The 25,338-nt window shown below is 43.0% G+C and overlaps 1 protein-coding gene across 4 annotated transcripts in view; it reads left to right on the top strand.

Annotated features, from left to right (window-relative positions):
- Positions 1-25,338, top strand: part of Sppl2a (signal peptide peptidase like 2A) — a 49,151-nt gene that overhangs the window by 12,670 nt on the left and 11,143 nt on the right. For 3 of the 4 annotated variants that reach the window (XM_013154653.3, XM_013154652.3, XM_063248670.1), the window contains exons 2-15: positions 1,059-1,178; positions 1,646-1,828; positions 2,335-2,424; positions 2,797-2,930; positions 3,973-4,124; positions 6,714-6,810; positions 7,230-7,331; positions 8,417-8,498; positions 9,389-9,463; positions 13,044-13,100; positions 13,265-13,318; positions 13,832-13,934; positions 17,809-17,886; positions 19,092-19,252. In XM_013154653.3, the coding sequence (XP_013010107.1) occupies positions 1,059-1,178; positions 1,646-1,828; positions 2,335-2,424; positions 2,797-2,930; positions 3,973-4,124; positions 6,714-6,810; positions 7,230-7,331; positions 8,417-8,498; positions 9,389-9,463; positions 13,044-13,100; positions 13,265-13,318; positions 13,832-13,934; positions 17,809-17,886; positions 19,092-19,252 (1,488 nt within the window). The remainder of the gene's footprint in view (positions 1-1,058; positions 1,179-1,645; positions 1,829-2,334; positions 2,425-2,796; positions 2,931-3,972; positions 4,125-6,713; positions 6,811-7,229; positions 7,332-8,416; positions 8,499-9,388; positions 9,464-13,043; positions 13,101-13,264; positions 13,319-13,831; positions 13,935-17,808; positions 17,887-19,091; positions 19,253-25,338) is intronic. The other variant, XM_003471778.5, reaches the window with a different exon arrangement.

Below are 25,338 nucleotides of genomic sequence, written 5' to 3'. Positions count from 1 at the left end.
ACAGCTCTCTGTTGCTGTGACAGCCTACCTGAGAAAATCACCTCATCCAGGGAAAGATATTTTGGCTCACAGTTTTAGTCCATGGTTGCGTGACCCTGTTGCCTTTGGATTTGTGGCAGGAAGTGTTGACAGAGGAAACTGCTCACTTCACAGTGACCATAACGTAAAGAAAGAGAAGGGGCCAAGGAGTTGATGTCTTCTACAAGGGCATATCTTCAGTGACCTCACCACCTTATAAGCTCTACCCTAAGTAATACCACAGGCTGGCAAACAAGTCTTTACTATATATGCCTTTAGGAGATATCTAAGATCCAAACCATAGCAAGGGACAACACCCTGAATGAACCCTCATGGATACTGTGGACTGTAAGCAGTGATACATCAGTGCAGGTTCATCCCTACTGACGTGTGCAATACAGGGTTGGAGTGTTGGTAGTGGGATAAGGGCATATATGGGAGCTCTGTTTTGTACCCTTCTTTGCAGTGAACCTAAAACTGCTTCTAGCTGTTCTTTTTCTTCCCTTTAACTTCCAGATTGGTCTTTTTAATTAGACTTGAGAGAATCTTGAAAACCTGAGAGAAAATAATTTATTTCAAATTCTAGATCGTTTGCTTCTAAAATAATAACGCACCCTTTTATAGCCTAGTAGACAGTAAGGCAGGGGGAGGGATTTTAAGTGCTTGGTTCCCCCCCGCCCTCGTACCTCCTTCCCTTCCTCTTACAGAGAGCAAAGTAAAGACTCATGGGAGATTGGGGAGCTGAGTTCAGCCATGCGGCAGGGGCAACGTTATTTATGTGGTCTCAAGAATCTCCTGGGTAGGACCCGTGTCACAAGGGCCATGGGCGTTGGTCCTGTAAGAAACTGACCCCCATCTTCCTCACCAAGTGAGGGCCATGTGTACAGCTTGTTTCCAGGCCATCTTTTGATTTCCTGAAACAAGAAGAAATCTGTTCCTTAGAAGATTTACCCTCCTAACAAGCTGTGATCAAACCTATGCAAGTGGCTTGATGAAAAGCCCCATTATGGCTATTTTCAAAGTTACCATTTGTGTCCTAGACGGCAGCCCAGGAAGCCATCCTGCATGCGTCCGGAGCTGGCTCATCCCCACCCTCTAAGGACTACTGCATGCTGTACAACCCGCGTTGGAAGGAGCTCCCAACTACCCTGGAAAATGCTGTAAGTGAATTACAGCTGACATTAACCCATCAAAACTAAAATTCCAGAAAGGTGCGAGCAAGTGATGGCTGTGTTTTAGCATTGAACTAGATGTGACGTATGGAGATTAATGCTGATTATTTTACTAATTTTGCTTAAGTACTTTTCCATAAAAAGGCGTGTTAGGGAATATGGTCTGTTTATTTTCGTGACAAGATCTCGCTGGGTAGCTCAGGCTGGTCTTGAACTCCTTACGGAGCCTCCTGAGTAGTGTGTACACCACACCCACCATCATGCATTTCTCCCATAAAGGAAAATCAATTTCAGTTTCAACGCTGGAGTTTGAACCCAGGGCCCTTGCAGGGGGGCGGTGTGCCACTTAGCTATATCCTCAGCTCCTAAAAGACCATTTTCTGTGGCTGCCTGTCCACGAGTGCGTTCAGGTGAAATGTGACCTGCGTTATGTTGAAGGCATTTCCTGATTCCAGACCTCCTTGGGTTTGAGGAACCTGACTGCCACACCGCTGTGCAACCTTTCTGAGATCCCTCCCGATGGCATAAAGAACAAGGCGGTTGTCGTGCAATGGGGACCCTGCGACTTCCTGCAGAAGGCCAGCGTGGCACAGGTGGGAGGCGCCGAAGCCTTGCTGGTGGCCAACGACAGCGTTGCGGTAAGTGACTGAGCTGTGATGTGCTCTCAAGCTCACGACATCATGTTCCTCAGGAATCGGCTTAATTTCTTTGCGTGTGGTGGAGGGGCTCAATTTGGAACAATCCGACAGTTGGATTGTTTGCCAGTGAGCATTTTGGAGGAGTTTTAATTGGAAAATTTTATTTTGGCCCTATTTAAAGAAGACTCTGTTAGGAGCAAATGCACGTGTGCATGTATGTATGTGGTAGGCTTGTGTGAGCGGCACACATGTGTGTACAAGGTTTATATCATGTACAGCATATAATGCCATGTACAGAATATGTCAGCACAAGCTGCTGTTAAGAGGATTCCACCTGAGCATTGCTATACCATGAGGAGAAAATACCTGAAACTTCGTTACATAACTTAAAGAAGAGTGCAGTATTTACACGTAATGTTTGTATTGTAATGTTTATATTTCTTTTATTCTGTAAGTGTGTATGTAATATATAATACAGTTTTCTTGTATGTTTTTTTCTCTCTTAGTTTTTTCCCTCCGGGAACATATCTCAATTTCCTGATATGAAAATACTAATAGCATTTATAAATCACAAAGATTTTAAAGACATGGAGCAGGTAAAGTAGTTTTTTATGTGTTGGTTTACAGAGTGCATCTTTTACCTTTAATGCTTAATTCTGATTATTCTGTACATTTGCTAGCAGGAAGCTTACATTCTTTGTTGGGAAAGTCGCTCTCATTTGATACAGTGCCATGCTGGACTCCACACAGTGTGTGGTATTTACTTATTTTACTTCCTTTAGTCTCTTGCTTCAGGTCTCGTATCTTAATTTTAAACTCCTGCACCAAATGTGATCGTGTGGGTACTGTAAGCTCTCGAGATGTCATAATCCAAAGTGTGTGCTTTGCCTGGAGAATCAGGTCTGGTTGTGGCCAGTTTCAGAGCAGAGAAAACTGACTCCTGTGTCCCTCTGCCCCTCTCCCCGCAGACCCTGGGGAGCAGCATCACTGTGAGAATGTATTCCCCGTTGTCCTCCACCTTTGACTACACCATGGTGGTTATTTTCCTCATTGCTGTGTGTACAGTGGCGCTGGGAGGCTATTGGAGTGGACAGATTGAATTGTAAGTATGCTTAGACTTACAGTTTTTGTGATAAGTGGTTAAAAGTATTGTTTTATAATCACATAATGATCCTTTAAAATTTTGTCTAACCTCAGAATATAGTGCCAGCAAGGCCAAATTAAAAAAAGAAACAACAGTGTCTGCCAGTGGCCCATCATTCAGCACTGAGTTGCAGGGGACACAGTTATGTGTCTCTATATCACATCCTCCCTGCCTGTTGCCTGGGCCCCCACCCTCATGATCCCATCAGTGTTCCCCAGAGAGACCAAGGGTGTGGGAGCAGAGAAACAGCTGATTGAAATAAACTTTGTTTTTGTCTTTTTGAGACAGTCTCACTATGCAGTTCAGACTGGTTTTGAACTCACTGTATGAGGCCCAGGCTGGCCTCAAACTCGTAACAACCCTCCTACCTCAGCCTCCCGAGCGCTGGGATTATAGACGTGCACCATCACTCCCAACTGTTTTTGTTGCTGAGACAGTCTTGCTGTGTAGTTCAGGTTGGCTCAAATTTTCAGTGATCCTCCTGCCTCAGCCTCCCTAGTACTGAGACTACAGGCAATTACCATCACACACAGCTATGTAATACACTATTTTTGTAATTTTAAGAAACAAATTTAAATTGGTGTTAGAGATTTGGGGGTGTTTTATTTGTTTTGAGACAGGGTGTAGTGGTACATGCCTATTAGTCCAAGACATGGGAGGCTAAGGCAGGAGAATCATCGTGAGTTCCAAGGCAATCCTGGGCTACATAGTGAGACCCTATCTCAAAAAATCAAAATAAAATAAAATTAGCTAAATTGCCCAGGCAGGACTCAAATTGTAGTCCTCTTGCCTCAGAGTTTTGGGATGACAGGTGTATGCCAGCACATCTGATTTGGAGGTAGATTTTATTTTTGTTATAGTACTGGGGATCAAACTCATGACCTTGGGCTTGCCAGGCAGGTGCTTATGCTGCTGACCCAAACCCCTGGCTTGGAGGTTGATTTTTAAAAGAACTGTACTTGGCGGAGATCTGGTAAGGTTTCCGGGTGTGTTTGTGCAGGGAAAACATGAGGACAGCGACAGACACTGAAGACAGAGAAGTGAAGAAAAGAAAGGAGGAATATTTAACCTTCAGCCCTCACACGGTTGTCATCTTTGTGGTCATCTGCTGTGTCATGATGGTCCTGCTCTATTTCTTCTACAAGTGGTTGGGTAAGAAGCCACATTTTATGTATACTGCTTTCTTTCTTTTTTATGTGTACTACTTTCAGTGTACATTCTATTCATTTGCTTTGATGGATCTTTTCCTGAAAGCGTTCATTCCACCTGAAATATTTAAGTAAATAATTTGGTAAAGTTGCCAGAAGTATTAAGTCTATATTACTCTGAGATTAAAAAAAAAAAAAAATCTGAGCCAGGTGTGGTGGCTCACTCCTGTAATCCCAGCACTCGGGAGGCTGAGGCAGGAGGATTGTTGTGAGTTTGAGACCAGTCTAGGCTACAAAACTGAGCTCAAGGCCAGCCTGACCTGCATAGCAAGACCCTGTCTCAAAGAAGACCAAAAAAAAAAAAAAAAAAAAATCTGATTAAAACTGTGCCATGTTTTGAAATGAGAACACTTGTTTATGGGTGACTTGAGAGAATTGCTTTGGTCCCCAAATATCCTACTCTGCTGATAAACAATGATAGCCTGGTCTTGAAGCTGCAGACTAAGGACTTTTTGATGACTATATTTAGTTGCATGAAATAAAAGATGATTCAAGTTACTGATTTATTGTTTCTCCTTAACCCCAAAGTATATTTTAGCCTCTTGTCAGTTGGCAAATAAAATGCCATATTTTTTGGTTTTTGTTCTGCTTGTGCAAGCAGTTAACATCATATTGTCTGTGAAGACACACAGGTACCTGCCTGCGTTCTAGGCAGGAATGGGTTCTTTTCCCTTTAGATGCCACAGACAGGAACTGTAGTGACTTGGCTACCTCTGGACAGCCTTGTGTGTCTCTAGGGGGTGAAGATTTGCTGTCCCTGGCACGCACAGGATGGAGACCAAAGAAAGGTGGAATGCACCTGGAGAATTAGCAAAAACCTTTTGTGAAAACCACTGACGGCTGCAGTATTTGTTCAGAGCACGTTAGCATAAATCTCTGGGCCAGAAAACAGGAGCTCTCTGATTGGTTTCAGCTCATTGTTCAGTTTTTCCTGTGCTGTGGTGAAACCTTACAAGCCAGACCTAGAATGCAGAGTCCCAAATTTTCCCTTGTGCAGTCTGGGGCTTAGCAGGATGGTGTGTGTGTGATGCTGGCGCTGAGCCCCAGGTTAGGAATCTCGTCATCAGCTTCCCATTGTGCAGTCTGGATTAGGCGATGGATTCTTTCTTATACAGAAAGAATCTTCTACCTTCTCTTGAAGTATATTTTAATTTTTGATGAGCTATTTCTTCAAACACATTGCTATTCGAAAGGTGATGCTCTTTATAAATGTAATTTTTGATATAAGAAGATCATGCAACCTGGTCATTATCCCAGGACAAAGGATTTAACTATGATGCTGGCAAAACTTGCTGTGATTTTGCAAGATTTTGTTTCCTTGAAATGGCTCATTCCAGCTGACTTTATAGCTGTACCTTACTTAGTATGTTAACTAAGGCTCGCCTCTCGCTTTATGGTTGGGAAAGTGACTGCGGAGCAGTGATGTGAACCAGATTCTTCCCCTGCGTGATCATTTCCTAAGATACAGCATGGTGTTGAACGAGGCTCTGAAGCCGGGGAGGGCATCAGGAAGCATGGTTCCCCACCCTGGGCACACCCTGGCTCAGGCAGCTTGGGCTATGACTCATCTGACCAGGCTGGCAGTCAGTGTCTGACTTCCTGCCCGCACCATGGCACAGGACCAGGAACCAGAGAGCCACACGTGGCAGATGGCTGAGTACCATGGCGTGCCCGGTACTTTTCCCAGCACCTTTCCCACATCACCTGTCTTATCCTTACTGTGACCCGACCTTGCTGTTCCTGCCTTTGTGGTTTAGATGTGAGACTCAAAGAAGTAGAAAAGCAATTTCTCCAACATCACCGATCCAAAAGTGGCTGCCTCTTTGGCCCCCACGTGGAGCTGTGAAAAAAAAAAAAAAGTGGCTGCCTCTAATTTAGTGGATCTAGATTTGTCTCTCTTCCTCTCCTGCATAACAGAGTATTAGTTTCCTGAAATTAAGTGGAGTTTTAAAAGTTTAGATAGTCTTTATTTCTGTTGTGAAATTTTTAAGAATGCTCAGAAAAGATTTTTTTTTTTTTGAGACAAGTCTCACTGCAGTTCAGGCTAGGCTTGAACTCACTATGTAGCTCAGGCTGGCCTGGAACTCAGAGTGATCCTCCTGTCTCAGCCTCCTCTGCTGGGATTACAGGTGTGAGCCACCACAGCTGGCAGTTGTATTTTAAGAAATATTTCTTAATGATTTATTAACCTTTTCATTTCTTAGGTTTAAATTAAACTGATAAATATAGACAACTCACTTCATTGAAATCTTTCACAGACAACATCAATTTGAATTATTGAATGCTAGAAAATGCAGAGCCACCTTCAGCCCTTTAAGGAATCCTGCCAGTCTATCATGGAACTGAAATGACACATAAAGTTCACATTCCTGAAACTAAATATTTTCAGCTTAGTAGCTAAGATGATAATATGGGCACTGCACTGAAAGTTTCATGACCCCTTATAGAAAGCTAAAGAGTTAATTCTGTTTGCATGACTATTCTGTTCTCCCATCCTTTCTGTTACATGATTTTGTGTCTCTTTTTTTCCTAGTTTATGTTATGATAGGGATTTTCTGCATAGCTTCGGCCATGAGCCTCTACAACTGTCTTGCTGCGCTAATTCGGAGGATACCTTGGGGACAGTGCACGTATGTATCTTTTATGGAGAGTGCTATGGTGTTGGCATTTCAATGTAATACAGTTCCATGAAAAGCAGGTGTGATTTTAAGCCTGTGCAGTCCAATATACATTGAACCTTTGGCTCCTTAAATTAATGACAGTTAAATAAAATTTTGAAGCATTTAAGATTTAGTTCCTCGGTTGAGACATATTTCAAGGGTTTTAAGGCTACCCTTTGAGGCTGGTGGCTGTTGGATTGAAAGCATATTTCCATCAGCACAGAAACTTCTGTTGGGTTGGTTGTTATGTCTCATTTGTTTTACCTAAAACCAGACTTCTTAGTTGGTATTTAACCATTTCTTGGACCAGTAATGTTTAGCATTTCTTATATCACATGAGCTTTGTATTTTTTCTGCAGCATACACTTAACTGTCTTATCTTTTTTTAGGATTGCATGTGGTGACAAAAGCATTGAAGTGAGACTTATTTTTCTCTCTGCACTGTGCATAGCAGTAGCTGTTGTTTGGGCTGTCTTTCGGAATGAGGATAGGTATGAACACTCAGTGTATCCTGTTGCACATTGATCTCTTTCCCTGATACCTACTTATTATGATTATTATAGAAGATTTTTGCTTCTATCCTAGAACATGTTTTAAAACCAGCCACTTTTTAAATGAGCAAACCTTATACTAATGATTTGAATTCATATAGAAAAGAAAAGAAGAGTTATGATTTAAATATCTAGATTTCAAAACTATTGTTAATTGTGGTATAGGCACATAATGGAATGCAGTCTAACTCATAATAATAAAAAAGACGGGCCGGGGAGATAGGTCGGTGACAGCACCTGCCTGGTAAGTGCAAGGTCCTAAGTTCAAATCCCAGTACTAAAAAAAAAAGAGTGAAAAAGACTTCTATGAATCACTGTACAGGAAAATATATTCAGGATGTATTTTTAAATTTAAAAAAGCGAAGTATTAAAGAACATACAGGTTATACTACCTTTCACGTTAAAAAGAAAAGGCTGTATGATACCTGACAATTTAGAGAGAAGAAGATACAGAAGATACCTGTCCCATGCAGAAACACAACTAGAAACAAATCCATGCACACTTGGTTTATTTAATGGTTAATTCATAAAATTATTGATGACCTAAACATTTAATGGCCTGGAATCTGGGAAACAAGGTTCATGCCACTTGAGGAGCTTGCTTGTATGATCATCAGTGTCATGATGGTGCTGGTCAGCTTCTGATAGAGTAAGTGGCATGGCTGTCCCTTCTTTATGCACTAGCTGTCTACAGGCTCTGGACACAAGTGTCCTTTGTTAACAGCTGCCTTCCAGAAAGAGACACGTGTACATGCACAGATGAAAGACAAACACGCTTGTGGACCTGGTGGATAGTCTTCTGTAGCAGCCTTCAACTTTTCCTCAGTACTGTAGAATTCATTGTTTTACTAGGTCTGTGAATGATTAAATGGGGAGAAGGTGACGGGTTTTGGGTGTTGCCATTTTTGACTCTTGAGCAGTCAGATCATAGCAATTTAATGAGACTGCCTGAGAGATCTACTTCCTTTTTTAAAAATCTAAACATGACTGGATGAAACAATAAGAGTATTCTCTTTTGGTTTTAGGTGGGCTTGGATTTTACAGGACATCTTGGGGATTGCTTTCTGTCTGAATTTAATTAAAACACTAAAGTTACCCAACTTCAAGGTAAAGTATGCTACTTTGATAGCTGAAATAATTCTTTTTTTCAAAACAACTTTATTAAGGTATCATTTGCGTATAGTAAAATGCACCCACCTCAAATGTACTGCTTGTTGCAATTGTACAAATGTGGAGCGTCACGGTCACCATCCCACTGGAGTTGCGTGCCTTCCCCACGTCTCACCCAGCTCTTGGGGGCCTGTCTGCTGTCCACCCAACCCCAGGCAAGAGCAACCACTGATTTTCTGAGTAAAACATTCTTAGTCATTTAATATGCTCAGTTCATAAAATCCTTTTGCGATAGAATTTCAGGGAAGAACATTTGTTTGATTCAGTGATTTTTTTTTTTAAAGAAATGGGACAATCTGAGCAGGTGGTGCATGCCTATAATCCCCCCATTTGGGAAGCTGAGGCAGGAGGATCACTGTGAGTACAAAGCCAGCCTGGGCTACCATGTGAATTCAAGGCCAGCCTGACCTGTACAGTGAGGACCTATCTCAAAAAGGCAAAAAGGCAAAAAAGAAAAAAAAAAAAAAAGATGGAAAGAAAAAAAAAAGAGAGATGGGACAATACAGAAAAAGGTTTTCATGTGGATTATGGAACAAAAGTCCACATACGAATAACCAAAAAAAAAACTGATTTTTTTTTTTTCTTACTGGGGATCAAACTCAGGACCTCATGCTTGCCAAGCCGGCACTTGTGCCTCTGAGCTAAATCCCCAGTCTCTTAAAAATAAGCTTTTAAAAATAGTATTCAATCTGAGCCATGTTTCCTGATTTAAAAAAAAAATAGTATTCGAATGTATGTTCACATGTTTGTTTGCACTTGCAAAGTATTTAATCTCTAAATTTGGACATGATAAGTTTGACCTTTAAATTTGTTTCTTTCTTCCACAGTCGTGTGTGATACTTCTAGGCCTTCTCCTCCTCTATGATGTGTTTTTTGTTTTTATAACACCATTCATCACAAAGGTATGACTGTGTTTTCTAAAGCCACGAGAAAGCATGCTAAAAGATGAGTATCTTAAATCTGCTCATAGATTATTCTTACAGATATTTGCCACTTGAGTTGTAAATTCTTTTAAGAGCATTGTCATTGAGAATTCAATTCACCTTTTGATAGTGGGTATTTTCCAGCTTTTAATCCATTATGTTAGATAAAAATGTCCACTGAATGATGTAAAAATGAGAATGTCTATTTGTTCTACTCATTTGAAAGGAGTTTTTCTTATTATAAAATAATAAATGGGGGCTAGGGATTTAGCTCAGCGGCATAAGCACCTGCCTTGCAAGCAGGCGGTCATGAGTTTGATCCCCAGTACCAATAAAAAAAAATAAAAAATATAAAAAATAAAATAATAAGTGTCAGGACTGGGGATATAGCTCAGTGGTATGGGCACCTGCCTGACAAGCGCAAGGTCCTAAGTTTGATTCCTGATTCCAAATAAATAAATAAATAAAAATGTCAACTGTAGACAATATAGACAGCTAAAAGGACAGAGTGAAAGAGAGAAAAACAAAATGTGTTGCTTCCACTTTCACTTTGAGCTCCTAGGTTGAGACTAGGGAAGAGTAGCCTACTGGACATTTGAAGACCCAGACTGTAGCTCTTACCTCATGGACAGAGGCAAGTTCCTGTCCCTTCCCACCCCAGGTTCCCTAGCCTTTCGCCCACTGCTGCATGGGCAGATACCTTCTGGGGGAGACCGACAGAAGCCGCCCAGAACTGTGCACGGAGGCCAGGGCGGGCTGGACCTGTACTCATTGTCCCTGCCTGGAGCCAGCCTGTTCCCTTAGCTGGCAGCTCCCAGCTCACATAATCCCAGCTCCCCGGCTCCTTGGGGAAGGAGAGGCGTGGGTGGGCATGGTCATCTTCCTCTACCATTGTCCACTTGGTCATCTTCCTCTACCATTGTCCACTTGGCCTACCTCAACCCTGTTCCCTCTTTACTCACTTTCCATTTTATTTTGAATTTTGTTTTCTAAGATTTTATTCTTTTTTCCTTTGTCACTGACACATATTTAGCATTTGAAATTCACTACTTTATTTTTATTTTATTTTATTTTTTTGTGGTACCAGGGATCAAACTCACAACCTTGTACTTGCCAGGCAGGCACTTGTGCTGCTGAGCTAAATCCCCAGCCTTCCCTACTTTATTTTGTTTTATTTATTGTATTTTGTTTTTGCAGTGCTGGGGTCTTGTACATGCCAAGCAAGTGCTCCACCACTGAGCTCTGTCTCTACACACATTGGTTTTTTTATCTATTCTTCACACCCTGCCATCTATGAAATTACTATGTTAATCTACACTTTTGCTGGACACGGTGGCCTGTGCTGTAGCCCAGCAATTGGGAGGCTGAAGCAGGAGGACTGCAAGTTTGTATTTAGCCTAGGCACTTTAGGAACTTAGTAAGACCCTATTTCAAAACATAAAAAATGAAGGCATAGGACAGCTCAGTGTGAAGGCCGTGAGTTCGGTCCCCAGTGCCTCACCCCCCAAAAGTTTTTGGACTTCTGATACTTGCTGTAAGACCTAGAACAAACTGTTGAGGACCTGATGTGGCCACCAGATATGAAACAGAGTTTGCTGTCCCAATCGCCTAGCACTTGCCATGCCTTAGCAATGAGCCGTTTGAGTCATCGACCTTGTTGGCCAATAGTGACCTGCAGAAAGCACAGAGCCCAAATTATGGGTGATAATAACATTGGTCATTTATTAAGGTACATTGTGAGTCCTGTCTAACGCCGTCCTGCTGGTATCACCTTACTTCATTCAAAATAACCTTCTAGTGCTCTGTCTACACAGCCAGCCACCCTGCACCTTGGCAAGCAGGCCATTGCCCGGGATGTGCACTACATTGCTTTATGAATGCCAAACTTTTGTCTGGCAAAGGATTTCTATCCCTGACACATGAAATGTTTCAGGATGGTAAAGCTATAGAGTAGTAATAAAGGTGTCTTTTAGCCTCCTTCCTTCTGGGCCTAGGAAAATGATCATCTGTTTTCCCCCATCTTAGTTCTACTGCTTAGGACAGTCATTTCCAGCAGTCTGTTTGAGAGGAGAAAGCCAACGTGCTTAGGGTCAGTCTTGATTTGTTTGTCTTTATGAGGCCTCCTGTCAGTAGTAATAAAACATGGAACTCAGGTGCTTAGTCCCCGATCTGTGTAGTTTTGACTGAACCTGATGGATGACCTGCGGGCTGCTGGAAGCCTGTCCCTGACCCAGGTGTCAGTGGGCTTCCAGGGGGAGCACAGCGCCAAGAACCTGCGCATGACACACTATGTGAGGCCCTTGCGCCATCACTGCGTCGTGGCACTGTGGTGGCTACTCAGATGGCCGTCAGTGTGAGGAGACCTCGGTGATGCAGCGGCAGGATTCTCACAACAGCTGAACACTGAACCCAAGGGAACTCTGTTGGGAGGGTGGATCACACCCTGGGACTCTGCTAATCAAGAACTGGATCTGATATTAGCTCATCTTTGCCAGACCTCCGGGACTTAACCCTTCCACCCCAAGCCGAACATGAAAAGGTTTCCGTAGCCAGAGATTTTATCTTTTTCCTCGGCTTAGGGCTTAGTGAAGCTCTGCTAAAAACATGCAAGTGATCCTTGCTGTGCACCCCACCCCCAGGAAGACAGTGCTGTTCACTGGTCACGTGTTCCTAAAGTTAGCATTGTTAGCTTCCCTCCACCTGCTTTGCCGATGGGTGATGGACGCTTCCTCAGCCAGCTACCTGGAGCCCAGCTGGGCTCTCAGCAGACTGCTGTAGGGAGGAGACTTCGCTGAATCCCTCACACAGCGCCTGAGAAGTCTGCAGCCAGACAGGGCGAGGGAAATTGAGCTAAGGTAAATGTTTTGATTGGAAGGTGGAGAGCAGACAGGGCTGAAATCAGACAGGAGAGAGGCTGGAGAGCTTTCTGAGGTTTGCTAGGGCTTGACTATTTTATTATTGTGAGCAGCCAGAAGATTAAATGCATACTATTCAAATAAAGTGACCCAAATCTGTTACCAAGCTATGTTTAAGAGATTTTAGTATGTCTTTCTTCTCTATGTTGCTGAAAATGACTAAGAACTGTCATATGTTACGTTGTAAATAATTAAAAGTGCTTTGGCCAGGCATGGTGGCACACTCCTGTATTCCCAGGAGGATTGCTGCCAGTCTAAACTATACTATATTGTCTCAAAAGAAAAAAAAGTACTTAAGATGTATAACCCATTACAAATTTTTGACTTTTAGGGGGGATACCGAGAATTGAACTTGCAACCCATTACAAATTTTAAAAGTAAAGTCTAGAGTTTAAAGATGCTGTTGAGTAATGTGTGTACAACCTAGTCATCAGTTTTGAATAATTATTGAGTTCTTACAGAGCAGAACCATGTGCTCAGTAAATTTTGTTTCAGATATCTTGAGTTCTTCCTGACTACAGAGATAGTTTTAGGAAAATTACCACCCGTCTACAGCAGCCCTGTGTTAGGGGACTTAACTCCTCGAATGGTGACAGGTTGTCCTCCTGGCATGATGGGTCACTTCACCTTCTTTTTGTTTTCAGAACGGGGAGAGCATCATGGTTGAACTTGCAGCCGGACCGTTTGGGAACACCGAAAAGGTAGGCGTGAGCCTGGGTGGCAGCAGTGCCCTGCCCACTGCACTGCCTCCCTGTGTCATTCCAGTTCTTGTTAAGCTATTGTAAAACTTATTTCTCACAAAATATAGCCCGTTTCTTTAGTTCTCTAAATTATTCAACACCTATTGACTTGGGTTTCATCCTAGAATGATGGAAACTTTGTGGAAGCCACTGCTCAGCCCTCAGCTCCCCATGAGAAAGTAAGGATTGTGTTTCAGAAGTGTTCCCGGGACTCTAATCACACCCTCTGAGACAAGACTCTTCTGTGGGGGAACCCAGGTTGCCAAAAAAATCTGTTTCAAGGCCTGAGTCCTATTCTTGGTAAAACTAAAAAAGAAAAGCAAAGACAAGGTTAGCTATGGGGAGAGTGGACCTATGCTATCAATCCTTCATGGCTTGGGTTTCTTTTTCCCAGAACTACATATCTACTTCTTTGGGTTTCTTTTTCCCAAAACTACATATCAAGCCTTCTGTACACACAGAGTTTGTGTATGTAACATATACGTGTGTGTGTCTGTATGTGCATAGACATGTGACCCGATCTGCAGCCTCTGACTTCAAGGGTCTTTTTTTTAACTGTCAGTCTATAAAAATGTTAAAACAAGTATTATAATGTTAGTCCTTCCTTTCGAAAACAAAACTAAACTAAACTCGGGAAGAGGTTTACTGGTGGCCTTTCTTTTTCTTTCTGCCTTCTTTCTCCCCCTGCACAGTTGCCAGTGGTCATCAGGGTGCCAAAGCTGATCTATTTCTCAGTGATGAGTGTGTGCCTCACGCCTGTCTCCATCCTGGGCTTTGGAGACATTATTGTACCAGGTAAGTGACTATGACAATTGTGGTGAAGATACTCTGTACTGGTGGCTTTAAGTCCTTGTCCATACGGTGTCTGTCAGAAGTTACCTACTCCATGTTGATTATGTCTGGCTGTTTCCAGAGCTGGGGTCACTGCCAGATGCAGAAAAGGAGCATTTTGCAAGGTAGAAGATAGGCCCAGATGGTGCCCACACAGCAAAGTATCCACAGTTTAAGAGTATCTGAGAGAAAGCAGCGAGGATCAGCTTAACCTGCTTTCCTAATAAAGTTATTTTGTGACCCTTTTTAAAAGTTGAAAACAACACTGACAAACACATCCATTTTGTATGAGTTGTGTTTTAGGCAGTAGTTCGGGGATAGTAGGCCAGGTTATGCTCAAGAGGTAGAACTAGCAGCCAGCGTTGTGTGGCTTTCTAATCCAGACGGGGTGGTTGCAGGAAGCGGGTTGCTTACTCCCAACAGCAGTGACCTTGCTTCCTGATTTCCCCAGGGCTCCCTGGGGGACAGAATCTGAAATCACAGGCAAGAGAGCACAGCTGCCAGGTCATTGACAAGGCCTCTGAACTCTGCCAGGCTCCCAGGCAGGCACCAGCCCACAAGATGCAGTAGAGAGGCCAGGCTTCCCAGTGAGCCCAGGTGGATTGTGATGCACGGGGACGGACTAAACCCATGTTCAGAGAAAGGTCAGTGCCACCAGGAAGAGCCACTGAGGCCCAGCGCATTGAGGCCACCTGTTGCTTTCTCAGGATGCTGGCTGTTAAGAGGTAGAAACATTTCGCTCTAGGAGGAAGAAAGAAGAGAAAGGGCCGGGGGATCCAGTTTTAAGCTTCATCTTTCATTTTATTGTGAAAACAATGAAATTTGCAGTTCCTTTCCAAAGAAACAGCTCCATTTCAGAGTATTTGGTCTTGGCCTGTCAGCTGAGCATCGGCCTCCTGCCTTGTTTTCTCTCCTTGCCTGTGCACCGATGGCTTTGGATGGGGCAGAGCGCAGCCCTGCAAAGGCCCTCCTGTTTCCAGAGTACAAGGAGGGCAGTAGGGAGGCTGGCAGTGCTGCCATGGGATTGGCCTGCAGAGCCGAGCTTAGCGAACCTCCATTCCTAGGTGGCCGGGGGAGGACGCCTCCAGTCACCTACAGTTCCGTCCGCACTGTTCAGCTGTTCTCCACGCGTTCCCTGTCTTACCATTTCCACATGAGGGCTGCATAAGAACCTCTGTACAGCCTTTGGCATAGGACAAGTAAAAATCATAAATAAATGTTCTATTTTTAAAGTAAACGTCAAGGCTGTCAAACAGAAACATGTCCCCAAAGGGCAGAGTTAACGGTACGTGACTTAATGTTAACAACTATATTCTAATTTGGAGGTGGACCGTGTTCTTAATACATGAGACTGTGATTATACACCACCCAGAGGAAAAAGAATAGAGACAAAAACTAGTTAATTCAAACAACCAGGAACCAAGTTACTTTGCTTTTTTTGAGTGGTTAAATGATGTTTTTACTATTTTGTAAAATATTTAATAAATACAGTCAGGTTTTCTTCATAGGGAACAGCAATTTCTTGTAAGACATAGGTATTAAAAGAGTTGTTTCAGAGCTGGGCATGGTGGCTTGTGCCTGTAATCCCAGCACTCAGGAGGCTGAGGCAGGAGGATCATTGCAAGTTCGAAACCAGCCTGGGCTACAAAGTGAGCTCAAGGCCAGCCTGAACTGCATAGAGAAACCCTGTCTCAAAAAGACAAAAAAAAAAAAAAAAAAAAAGAGTTGATTCTGCCTACAGTGCTTGCATGTTTACAAATGAGGGCTTGTTGGGCTGGGGATTTAGCTCAGTGGTATAAGCACCTGCTTTGTAAGTGCGCAGTCATGAGTTCGATCCCTGGTACTGATTCAAAAAAAAATGAGGGTTTATTTTGCACTGCTTTTTAAGTTCTACATTTGCACTTCAGATCTGTCTGTTGCAAAGAGGACTTTTTGAATCACACTTCGAAATTACTTTCTTGATGGTCTTTCAATATATTTTAAATATATATACATGTATTTTATTTAAGTTGACCAAAATTGTATGTACTTAGTGTGAGCAACTCATTGTGAGATATTTATGCATTGCAGAATGACTAAATCAAGCTAATTAGCATATGCATTAACTCACATAATTATTTTTGGTGATGAGAACACTACTTATGGCAAGTTTTAAGAACAGATTGCCAGGCCTAGGGATTTAGTTCAGTGGCTGAGGCGCTTGCCTGGTGAGAGTGAGGTCATGAGTACAATCCCCGGGACCAAAACAAAAAACCAAAAACCAGAATACCTGTAATCCCAGCATTCTGAGAAGTCAGGCAGAAAGATTGCAAATCAAGTCCAGCTTGGGCAACATAGTAACTTAGCAAAACCTTTTCTCAGAATATGAAAAGGGCTGGAGATATAGTTCTGTGGAAAGACTCCAGATTTCATCTCTAGAACTGTGCACACACACACACACACACACACACACAAGCACACATTGCTATTGATTATCATCACCGTGTCATGTGATGATCACCATTTCTTGAATTTATTCCTCCCATCTAAATGAAATTTATACCCTTTGAGAAAAGCTTCCCCGAACCCCTACTCCTACCCTGCCATTGTTAAATACCACCTTACTCTCTACTTCTGTAAATTCAACTATTTTAAGTACTTTTTCTCCTGTTGGTACTGGGAATTGAACTCAGGACCTTGCGCTTGTCAGGCAGGCGCCATGCCACTGAGTGTATCCCTGGCCCCAACTATTTTTGATCCCACTTATACCGAGGTCACACAGGATTTGTTTTTCTGTGTCTGGCTTATTTCGTGTGGCATGCTGCCCTCCAGGCCTATCCACGTTGTTACAAGTGATGGAACGTTATTCTTGTTTCAAAGATGGGTAGTACTGTGTTGTGTGTCTGCACTGTATTCCCTTTACCCTTTCGTTGGAGGTTTAGGATGATCCCATGTCTGGCCGTGGTGAGTCATGCTGCAGTAGAAAGCAGATGTCTCTTCCATTTCCTCTGGATGTGTGCCTGCAGCCCTGGAAGTGGAATTTCTGGATCATCTGATAGTCCTTTTTTCAGTTTTTAAGGGACCTGCATACTGTTTTCACAGTGGCTGTACTAGGGTCCCTTTCTCCACATCTCTCACACTTAGCATCCATCTTTGGGGAGACAGCACTGAGAACTGAACCCAGGGCCTCACACACGCTGGGCAAGCACCCTGAGTTGCACCCCTACCCCGACTTGTCTTTTTGAGAATGGCTGTGCTCACAGGTGCAGGCTAACAACATATGGAGTTTTAATTTGTAGTTCCCTGTGATCAGTGACTTGGAATATATTTTATGTGTCTGTTGGCCGTTTGTATGTCTTCTTTTGAAGAATATATGTTCAAATCCTTTGCCCTTTTTTAAACACTGGGTTATATGTTTTCCCACTATGGAGTTGTTCCCTGTATATTTTGGCTGTTAGCTGTTTATCCTGCGTGTGGTCTGCAAAGATTCCCCTTCCATAACCTCATCGCTTCACTCTTGTTTCCTCTGCTGTGCAGCTTTTTTAGATTTATCTATCCCACTGGTCTGGTCAGTGCATTTTCTAAAGAAACATTGAAAACTTTTTCTCCATGACATGAAATACTGAGCAGTTAATAAAATCATGCTTTTAAACATTGTTTTAAACATGGGGAGATGTTTAAAATAGATTGCATTTTTAAAATAAGCATGTAAGTCTTTATATAGAATTTGAGGTACTTTAACAATCTATTGCCAAAGGGAAAGTTAAATGGAATATAATACACACTGCTGTCATAGTTGGATTGACATTGCTGTAACTGTTTTAAGACAAGTAATGTGGAGGATATTTTTGTTTTTTAGGCCTGCTAATTGCATACTGTAGAAGATTTGATGTTCAAACTGGTTCATCTTCTATCTACTATATTTCTTCCGTGATTGGTAAAGTTATTTTTCTTCTTTTTTTATGTGTGTCTATATTGTTTTGTCTGGAGAAAAAGACAGAAATCTGAAGATAATGAGTCCTGGATTCTGTTGATTTACCATGTTTTTCCATCAAAAAGAGACAATTGTATAATTTCTATTACAAGGTTTTAGAGGATTAAAAAGGAAATGAGATGTGTGGGGGGGTTAGATCTTATAGACAATGTTTATTAAAATATCTGTAGCCACAAATAGCCAGTAAATTGGGTATTACTAGATTTTTAAAGTATCATGGATGGTTATATATTTATATACATTAATTTGTGGCACAATAATGTCTCAGTTAGGACACAGCAGGAGTCACTTACCCTCCCTTACTGAGAGAGGAGTCGGTGACAGGAAGTGAGCCAAGTGTGCCCTACTGTCCCTGCACGTACCAAAGGGATCTCAGAGCCCACACCCGCTTTTGGTGCTCAGGCCCCAGTGCTAGCCTGGGGTCCCCAATGTGCCCTGCGGAACTTGGTATGGCCACCGCAAGGTGTGCCTCGCTGCTGGAAAAGGGCAATCCTGAAAACGGGACTCTGCCAGCAGGAGAGAAGGGCTCAGCGAGGGAGAAGATGGAGAAGAAAACAGGGAAAACAGTGTGAGGCTGTCAGTTACCTCCGTAGAGCCTGGTGCCAGTCAGGGTGGGGGATGAGGGGCTCCTGTGGAAGCCAGAAGAAGGGGAAGGTGGCCTGAACTCTCCTGGGTCATTTGGGGTGGCTCGGCCAGCCCCCACAGCCACATGCTCAATGCCCCCAAGGCCCTCCCAGCCCCCGGAGCCTGGGTCCTTAGGAAAGGTCACTTGATGTCTGACGGTGCCTTCCAAACAAGCCGGAAGGGTCATCCACTCTAGGGAGATTTTCCAAGCAGCCTTTAGTTAGTACTCACAGGTACAGTTGTAGTCTCCTTTCACGACAGATAATGGGTACCTCTTTACCTTACCTTTACCCATGGTCCCATGGTCAAGGCTTAGGCTGAAACAGTAACCAGTTTCCAAATTCATCCAAAGCTCTGTGAAATGTTTTTCTTAAGATATTTGTCTGGGAAGACATGGAAATTATGAGAAAAGGTCATGTAGTACAGATGTCTTCAGAAATGTTTGAAAGTCGGTACATTCACAGCGGGGGACAGATGCCCCTTGGGTAGCAGGGAAAAGTGACCAGAACCTGGTGTTCTTGCAGCCTACGCCTTTGGCATGATCCTCACCTTCGTTGTTCTGGTGCTGATGAAGCAGGGCCAGCCTGCTCTCCTCTACTTAGTACCTTGCACACTCATTACTGCCTCTGTTGTTGCCTGGAGACGGAAGGAAATGAAAAAGTTCTGGAAGGGCAACAGCTATCAGGTAGGTGCTCACACCTGATCCCTCCCAAGTCCGTGGGGACAGCTGGCGTGTATCAGCTGAAAACTCACCGTAGACCCTCCAGGTACAACATCAGCTCTCAGGGAAACAAGACAGCCTGTCCATGTGCACTTGCAAAATGCTCATTAAAGTGCCAGGCGTGGTGGCACACGCCTGTCATCCCAGCTGTCAGGAGGCTGAGTTTGAGGCCATCCTGGGCTTCCCAGTGAGTCCAAGGCCAGTCTGAACTGCATGGTAAGACCCTGTCGCCAAAAAACCTAAAATTCTCATTAAAGTAAACTTGAAGAAGATGGAACTATGCCTAAAATTAGTGCTGGAGTTTGAGGCGGACCTTAGCCATGGACAATAAGAGTCCTAAGGTTTTATAGATAAATGTTACATATGTTCTCTCTAGCATCTGAATACGCCTCTCCAGAGCACTCATTGCAGACTGAAATGGAACACGATGCCTTTTCTTTAAAATTCCCTTTTTCTTTCCCTAATATTGTTCGTATTCTGACGAAGTCTTTTTGTGCTGAAGTGCAAAGTACAGGCTTGGGAAGCGTTTGCCTGCCGAGGTCCAGGCCAGCAGTGGCCCTGCTGTGAAGGCAGCTCTGGGACAGTGGGCCCTCCGGCGTCCTGGGAGGTCCACGTGTGTCCAGTGAGGGGCTGGCTGCTGTGTCCCTGCCGGAGCAGGTATAAGTCAGTGTGCCCTCTGGGGTGCTGTGTGGCATCGCTCATCGCAGTGTCCTTTAATGGCAGGTGGTCAGCACATTCCCTTACAGGCTGCAGTTGCTAGGAAAGGCACTAGTTTGCAATTCTTTTAGGTAAACCGTGTCATTTCTTGGAGATTTGTGTAAAATAACAATACCTGCCTTGCCTACTGCACAGTGTTGATGCTCCAACTTATGTTCATGTACAAGAATTTAGTTTGTGGCCATAGATCCTTGATTAAAGTAGTAAAGTGACTTTTAATATTTCCATAAAGGTGATGTGCACATAGTTTTTATTGTTCTGGCTCCAGGGATTGAACTTGGGGCCTCTCACATGCTAGGCAAGCACAGATATTTTATATTTATAGATTTTTAAAAATTCAAAGTATATCCTACAGCACATACTCTATGACTAACCTTTGGGTATCACATCCCAAAAAGGACTTGTTGCTTATTTATTTATTTATTTGTCCACTAGTAGCCTTGAAGTCACAGTAGTTCTCCTGCCTCAGCCTCCCGTGTGCTGGGATTACAGGCATGTATCACCATGCCTAGCAAGGATCACTGTCATTTTGTTTTATTTTGAAGAGAATAAAAGAAAATAAAATGAAATAAAACAATGAGAACAATATTGGACTTCAAAAACGAGACAGTAGGAAATCCACAATAGTCACCATAGAGTATATTGTTACTCTCTAAATAGATTCTCAGACAACCAGCGTTAGGTCTGCAAAGTCAATCAAACAATACAAGCGTTAGTTGGTTCTTTACTTTGGTTGCTGCTACCTCAGCCTGTGTTCCTCCTAATCAGCTGGTTGCTTACTGGGATGGGGAGAAGACGTCTTCTTTCCCTGCCCATGTGCTGGGTGACTCACACGGCGGGCACTGTTTCCTTGTTCTCTCCTGGCCAGTATCATTTTTACTAGTTTTATATTTCTTCATTTAACAGATGTTTATTGAATTAGGTAGCATTTTAGACCCTGCTGATAGAAGATGCACAAATGACACACAGGCCTATTTGCATGGGCTCTGAAAGGTTCCAGTTGAGTAGGGTAAAGCCAAGTGATGTCACTAGCAGTGTGATAGAGGTGTTGGTAGGGATGGGCACCATGGAGCCAGAGACGAGATGTGGGCACCAGTGGATTCAGATCAGGGGCACCGTGTCTTGGGAAAGATCCCTGAAGAATGCTGAATGAACAGTGATGATCTGAAGGCTGAGTCCAAGTTTGTGTTGCAGGGGCTGTGCCTTTGCAGGCTCCTGGAGAGAGAGAGTCAGGGTGGGCATTCTGGGAACTGGGCGGAGCTTAGGATGGGTATGCGGTTGAGGAGATGGAAACAGAGAGAAGCAGACAGAAATGTCTCACTAGAGTCTCACAGGCCATGTTAAAGTAGATGAGGTCAGGAGAAATGCAGGGCATAGTTGGTGGAGCTTTGCACTGGGTTCTTTGTTGGGAGAGGAAAAGGGAGCTCAGGGTTACAGCAAGGAGAGCAGCAGGTTTAGGGAGGAAGATAATAAATTCAGTATTGTACATCTTAAGTGTTGGACATGAATTCAGTGCTGGACATTCCAGAGTGCCTGTGGAACACAAGAAGAGACAGATAATATGGGGTGTGGTCAAAATATATGGTGAATCTTTTAAAAATTATTACAAGCTATGAGTGGTGGCACATGCCTGTAATCCCAGCTCTTGGAGGCTGAGGCAGGAAGATTGCTGTGAGTTCAAGGCCAGCCTGGACTACATAGTGAGTTTCAAGGCCAGCATGAACTACAGAGTAAGACCCTGTCTCAAAAAATCATGATGCTTCGACAGTCCTCCCTGTTATCCCATCGCTTTTTTTTTTTCTTTTTTCCTTTTTATCGGTACCGGGGATCAAACTCACGACCACCTGCTTGCAAGGCAGGTGCTTATGCCACTGAGCTAAATCCCCAGCCCCCTATCCCATCGTTCTGAAGCAGTCCTGGAGTGCTCTTTCCTGAGTGTCTTTATGAGGCGTGATTAAAACACAGTGACTGCTGCTCACCCCATCCTACGGCAGGGCAGGTTCATACAGAGATGCTCTGTGTCCTCACCTACTTTATTCACTGAGTCTTGCATGGTGTGTCTCTGGCTCTTCCCCAAAATCAAAGTGACCAGGAAAGGGAAAACTTTTGAATGGATTCGGTACGCCAAGGCAGCCAGGAACCGCAATGAAAGACCCTCAGGAAAGAGGACTCCAGAGCTGCTGTGGGAAGGGGCGAGAGCCTTGTGATGAATGTGTTCAAAGTGAGGGGGAGATGTTGAGAGGAAGTAACAGCAATTATTTACTGCTGTAGTTTTTTAAAATTTAAAAACACTCACGTTCTCCCATCATGGTCCATCAGGAGTAAACATGGGCTGGAGACAGACCTGGCTGCAGAGGCATGTGGGTGTCAGGATCATATGAGGTGGCTGAGGGCACAGAAGAAAAGTGGGACACAAGAGTGTCCACCACGCAGGACACTGACGGTCTGCGAGGCAAGTCAGGGCAGGCAGCACCTTTGTGGGCTTGTGGTTTAGGGTCCGCACTAAATCTTAGCTTAGAATTTAAGCCTGGGGTGTTTGAGAATTGCGTGCTTCTTGTCACTTTCCTCCCATTTTATTTTTATTTATGAGAAAGCCCTTTCCCTTCAATGCAGCTCTTATGTACTTTGTTATAAAAACGAGTGCTTACTGTGGAAAATTAGGAAAATGTAAAAAATACCAGGAAATCAAATCCACCCCTAGTCCTGCCACCTAGAGATAGCTAAGGTCAGGGGGAATTTCCTTAGGCCTGCTGAAGGTAATGCAGAGGTTTCTGGATGATGCTCTTAATAGTTCCCAGCTTGCTTTTTCAGTGCATTTTTACCTCAAATTCCTTGTAAAAATCATTTTATTGACTGTGTAATATTCTCTTCCTGGGCACGTACCAAACCTTGCCTAAAGAAATTTCTCTTTAAAAGGTTATCGAGAAAATAACTGACACTGTGGGCAAAATCGATATGAACAGTTGTTCATACCAGTATTTCTGGTCTTCTTGTTCTGTTCCAATGATTTATAGGTTAATATTATTGGCAGTTAATGTTCTAAAGTCTTTATGTAGACTCTAATCACTTCAATAATTTTTTTTTGCTTGTGTGTTTGTTGTAATGCATATTTGTGTTTTTCAATCATGAACACAAAAGTGTTTAAAAGTGGAAGCCCCTTTTCTAACCACCCCGTGCCTCTCCCATCCTTGAAAAGGACCGACTAGCTAGGCACAGTGGTGCACAGCTTAATCCTACCTACTTGGGAAACTGAGGCAGGAAGATCTCAAATTCAAGACCAGCCTACACAATTTAGTGAGATCCTATCTCAAGCAATCAGAAGCCCTGGGGTAGGGCAGAGTAACTCAGTGCTCCCTGGATTTGGTTCTTAGTACCACAGAAGGGGTTGGGATGGGACAGCTATTTTGAATAGTTTGTGTATGTTCTTCTTTGTTTATGCCAGCTCGCACTGGAAACAGTTGAATGTTTAGGTTGTTCTATACTTAGATGAACTAACACTGCATTTCCCTGAAATTCTCCATAGCTCATTTGTGTCTATGGTTGTTTCTAGCACCTTTCTTGCTTGCTAGGGCTCTAGGTTTGGTCCTTAGCACCACTAAGAGACAAATAATAAATTAGGGCTTTGAGTTCGAGGCCAGCCTGGACTACAAAATGAGTTCGAGGCCAGCCTGAACTGCGTAGAGAGACCATGTGTCTAAAAAAACACAACCTCCTAAAATGTATTTGCTATTACTTGTAGGAATGGAGAGTTTTTGTTTTGGTTTATTGGTTTGGTTGTTATTTTTCGATTCATTAACTGAGTTTTCATTTTCCTGGTTTAAATACTGCAACTTCAAATTTCTGTTAAATCTGGTTCCTGTAACTTGTGAAAGGAAAAATCCTAACTCATCAGAAGCCTAAGAGAAAAAATTGTTTAGACTCAGCTATTTTTCCATTGTGTAGCAAATTCTAAAATAATGAAGAACAGAAATTTGCTGAAATTTTAGGCAGTTTAGTCACAAAGCATTAAAAATTATCATCAGGAGAGACACTGTTTTTCCAGAAAACTAGCATTTTTGAAAGCTATACAATGCCTTCGTGAAATTATTTCCCCATTCATGTGGAGAAGAAACCTCTTTTGTTGCTTGTGTCCAACCTTTAAAGTCAAATTTAGTTCAGTTTGCTATTATTTGTGAGTGAAAATATCTTCTAGCAGGTTTTGGTCTGTTTGTTTGTTTGTTTTGAGATAGGATCTCACTGTGTAGTTGAGGCTGGCCTTGAACTCACTATGCAGCCCAGGCTGGTCAAGCTCAGGGCAGTCCTCCTGGCTCAGCTCCACTATGCCTGGCTATTAGTGTTTAGGCAAGTTAACATTCAGGCAAGTTATTTAATCTCTGAGGATTCCTGTCTCTGTCTATAAAATGAAATTGAATTTTCCAAAGAAGTTTCATCAAGTGATTTATTAGTCTGTCAAAGTAATTATGACTATGCTTATTGTTTCTCTCTCAAGAGAAAAAATTCCTTATTTATTTATTCCACACTAATTAAAACTAAAGCTCATTGGAAAATCAAATCAGTGGAACTGAGTACTGCAGTTGTTGAATAAAAGGTCAGAGAAATACAGTGCAACTAGCTATGGGCTGTAGGAAATAATTCACCATTATGATTTCCAAATTTGTAGTATTTTAATGACTTGTGCAGAAATGTTGCTACTTTTGATCAGAAGAAATTTACAGAAAAGACTCTAAGACACCAAGTCAAATACTCGAGTATTTCTACAAAGTGTCCATCTTACAGCAAGAAAGAGGAGAGTCTGTCTGCTAAAAAACAGCATAGGAAGACCATCAGCGCCACCACAAACACCAGAGACATCCTGGGTCACGCATACCTGTTCACCATGCTCAGGAGTGTGTTTCGGATTCTCATGTCCTCTGCTTTGGATCTGGGGTGTGATGCCTCTGTGTAATGATGCAGCCTGGGTGGGACACAGTCAAACTATGGATTCATTCAGGTTTCATAACGGCTGCCTCTTCCAGTCCACTTCCAGATGATTTTGCCCAGGACCTCCCAGGCAGCTGAACTTTGACTCTAACCCTTGCCACAAGGTCAGATGTGGAATTTTCTACCTGGTTAACATTGTCATTCCGAAAGCTCGGGGTTTTAGAGTATTCCATATTGTGGATTTTTGCATCAGGAAAGCTCAACCTCAACATTTTCTTTGTATTGGTACTGGAGATTGACCTAGAGTATTCTACATCCCATTCCCTTTTTCATTTTTTATTTTGAGTCAGGGTCTTGCTAACTTTGCCCAGGCTGGCCTCAAATTTATAGTCTTCCTGCCTCGGCCTCCTAGA

This window comes from Cavia porcellus, unplaced genomic scaffold, assembly GCF_034190915.1.
Source record: "Cavia porcellus strain 051 isolate PalLab524CR breed Dunkin Hartley unplaced genomic scaffold, mCavPor4.1 scaffold_1, whole genome shotgun sequence".
Taxonomy (NCBI): Eukaryota; Metazoa; Chordata; class Mammalia; order Rodentia; family Caviidae; genus Cavia; species Cavia porcellus.
This window is presented reverse-complemented; position numbering and strand designations above follow the sequence as displayed.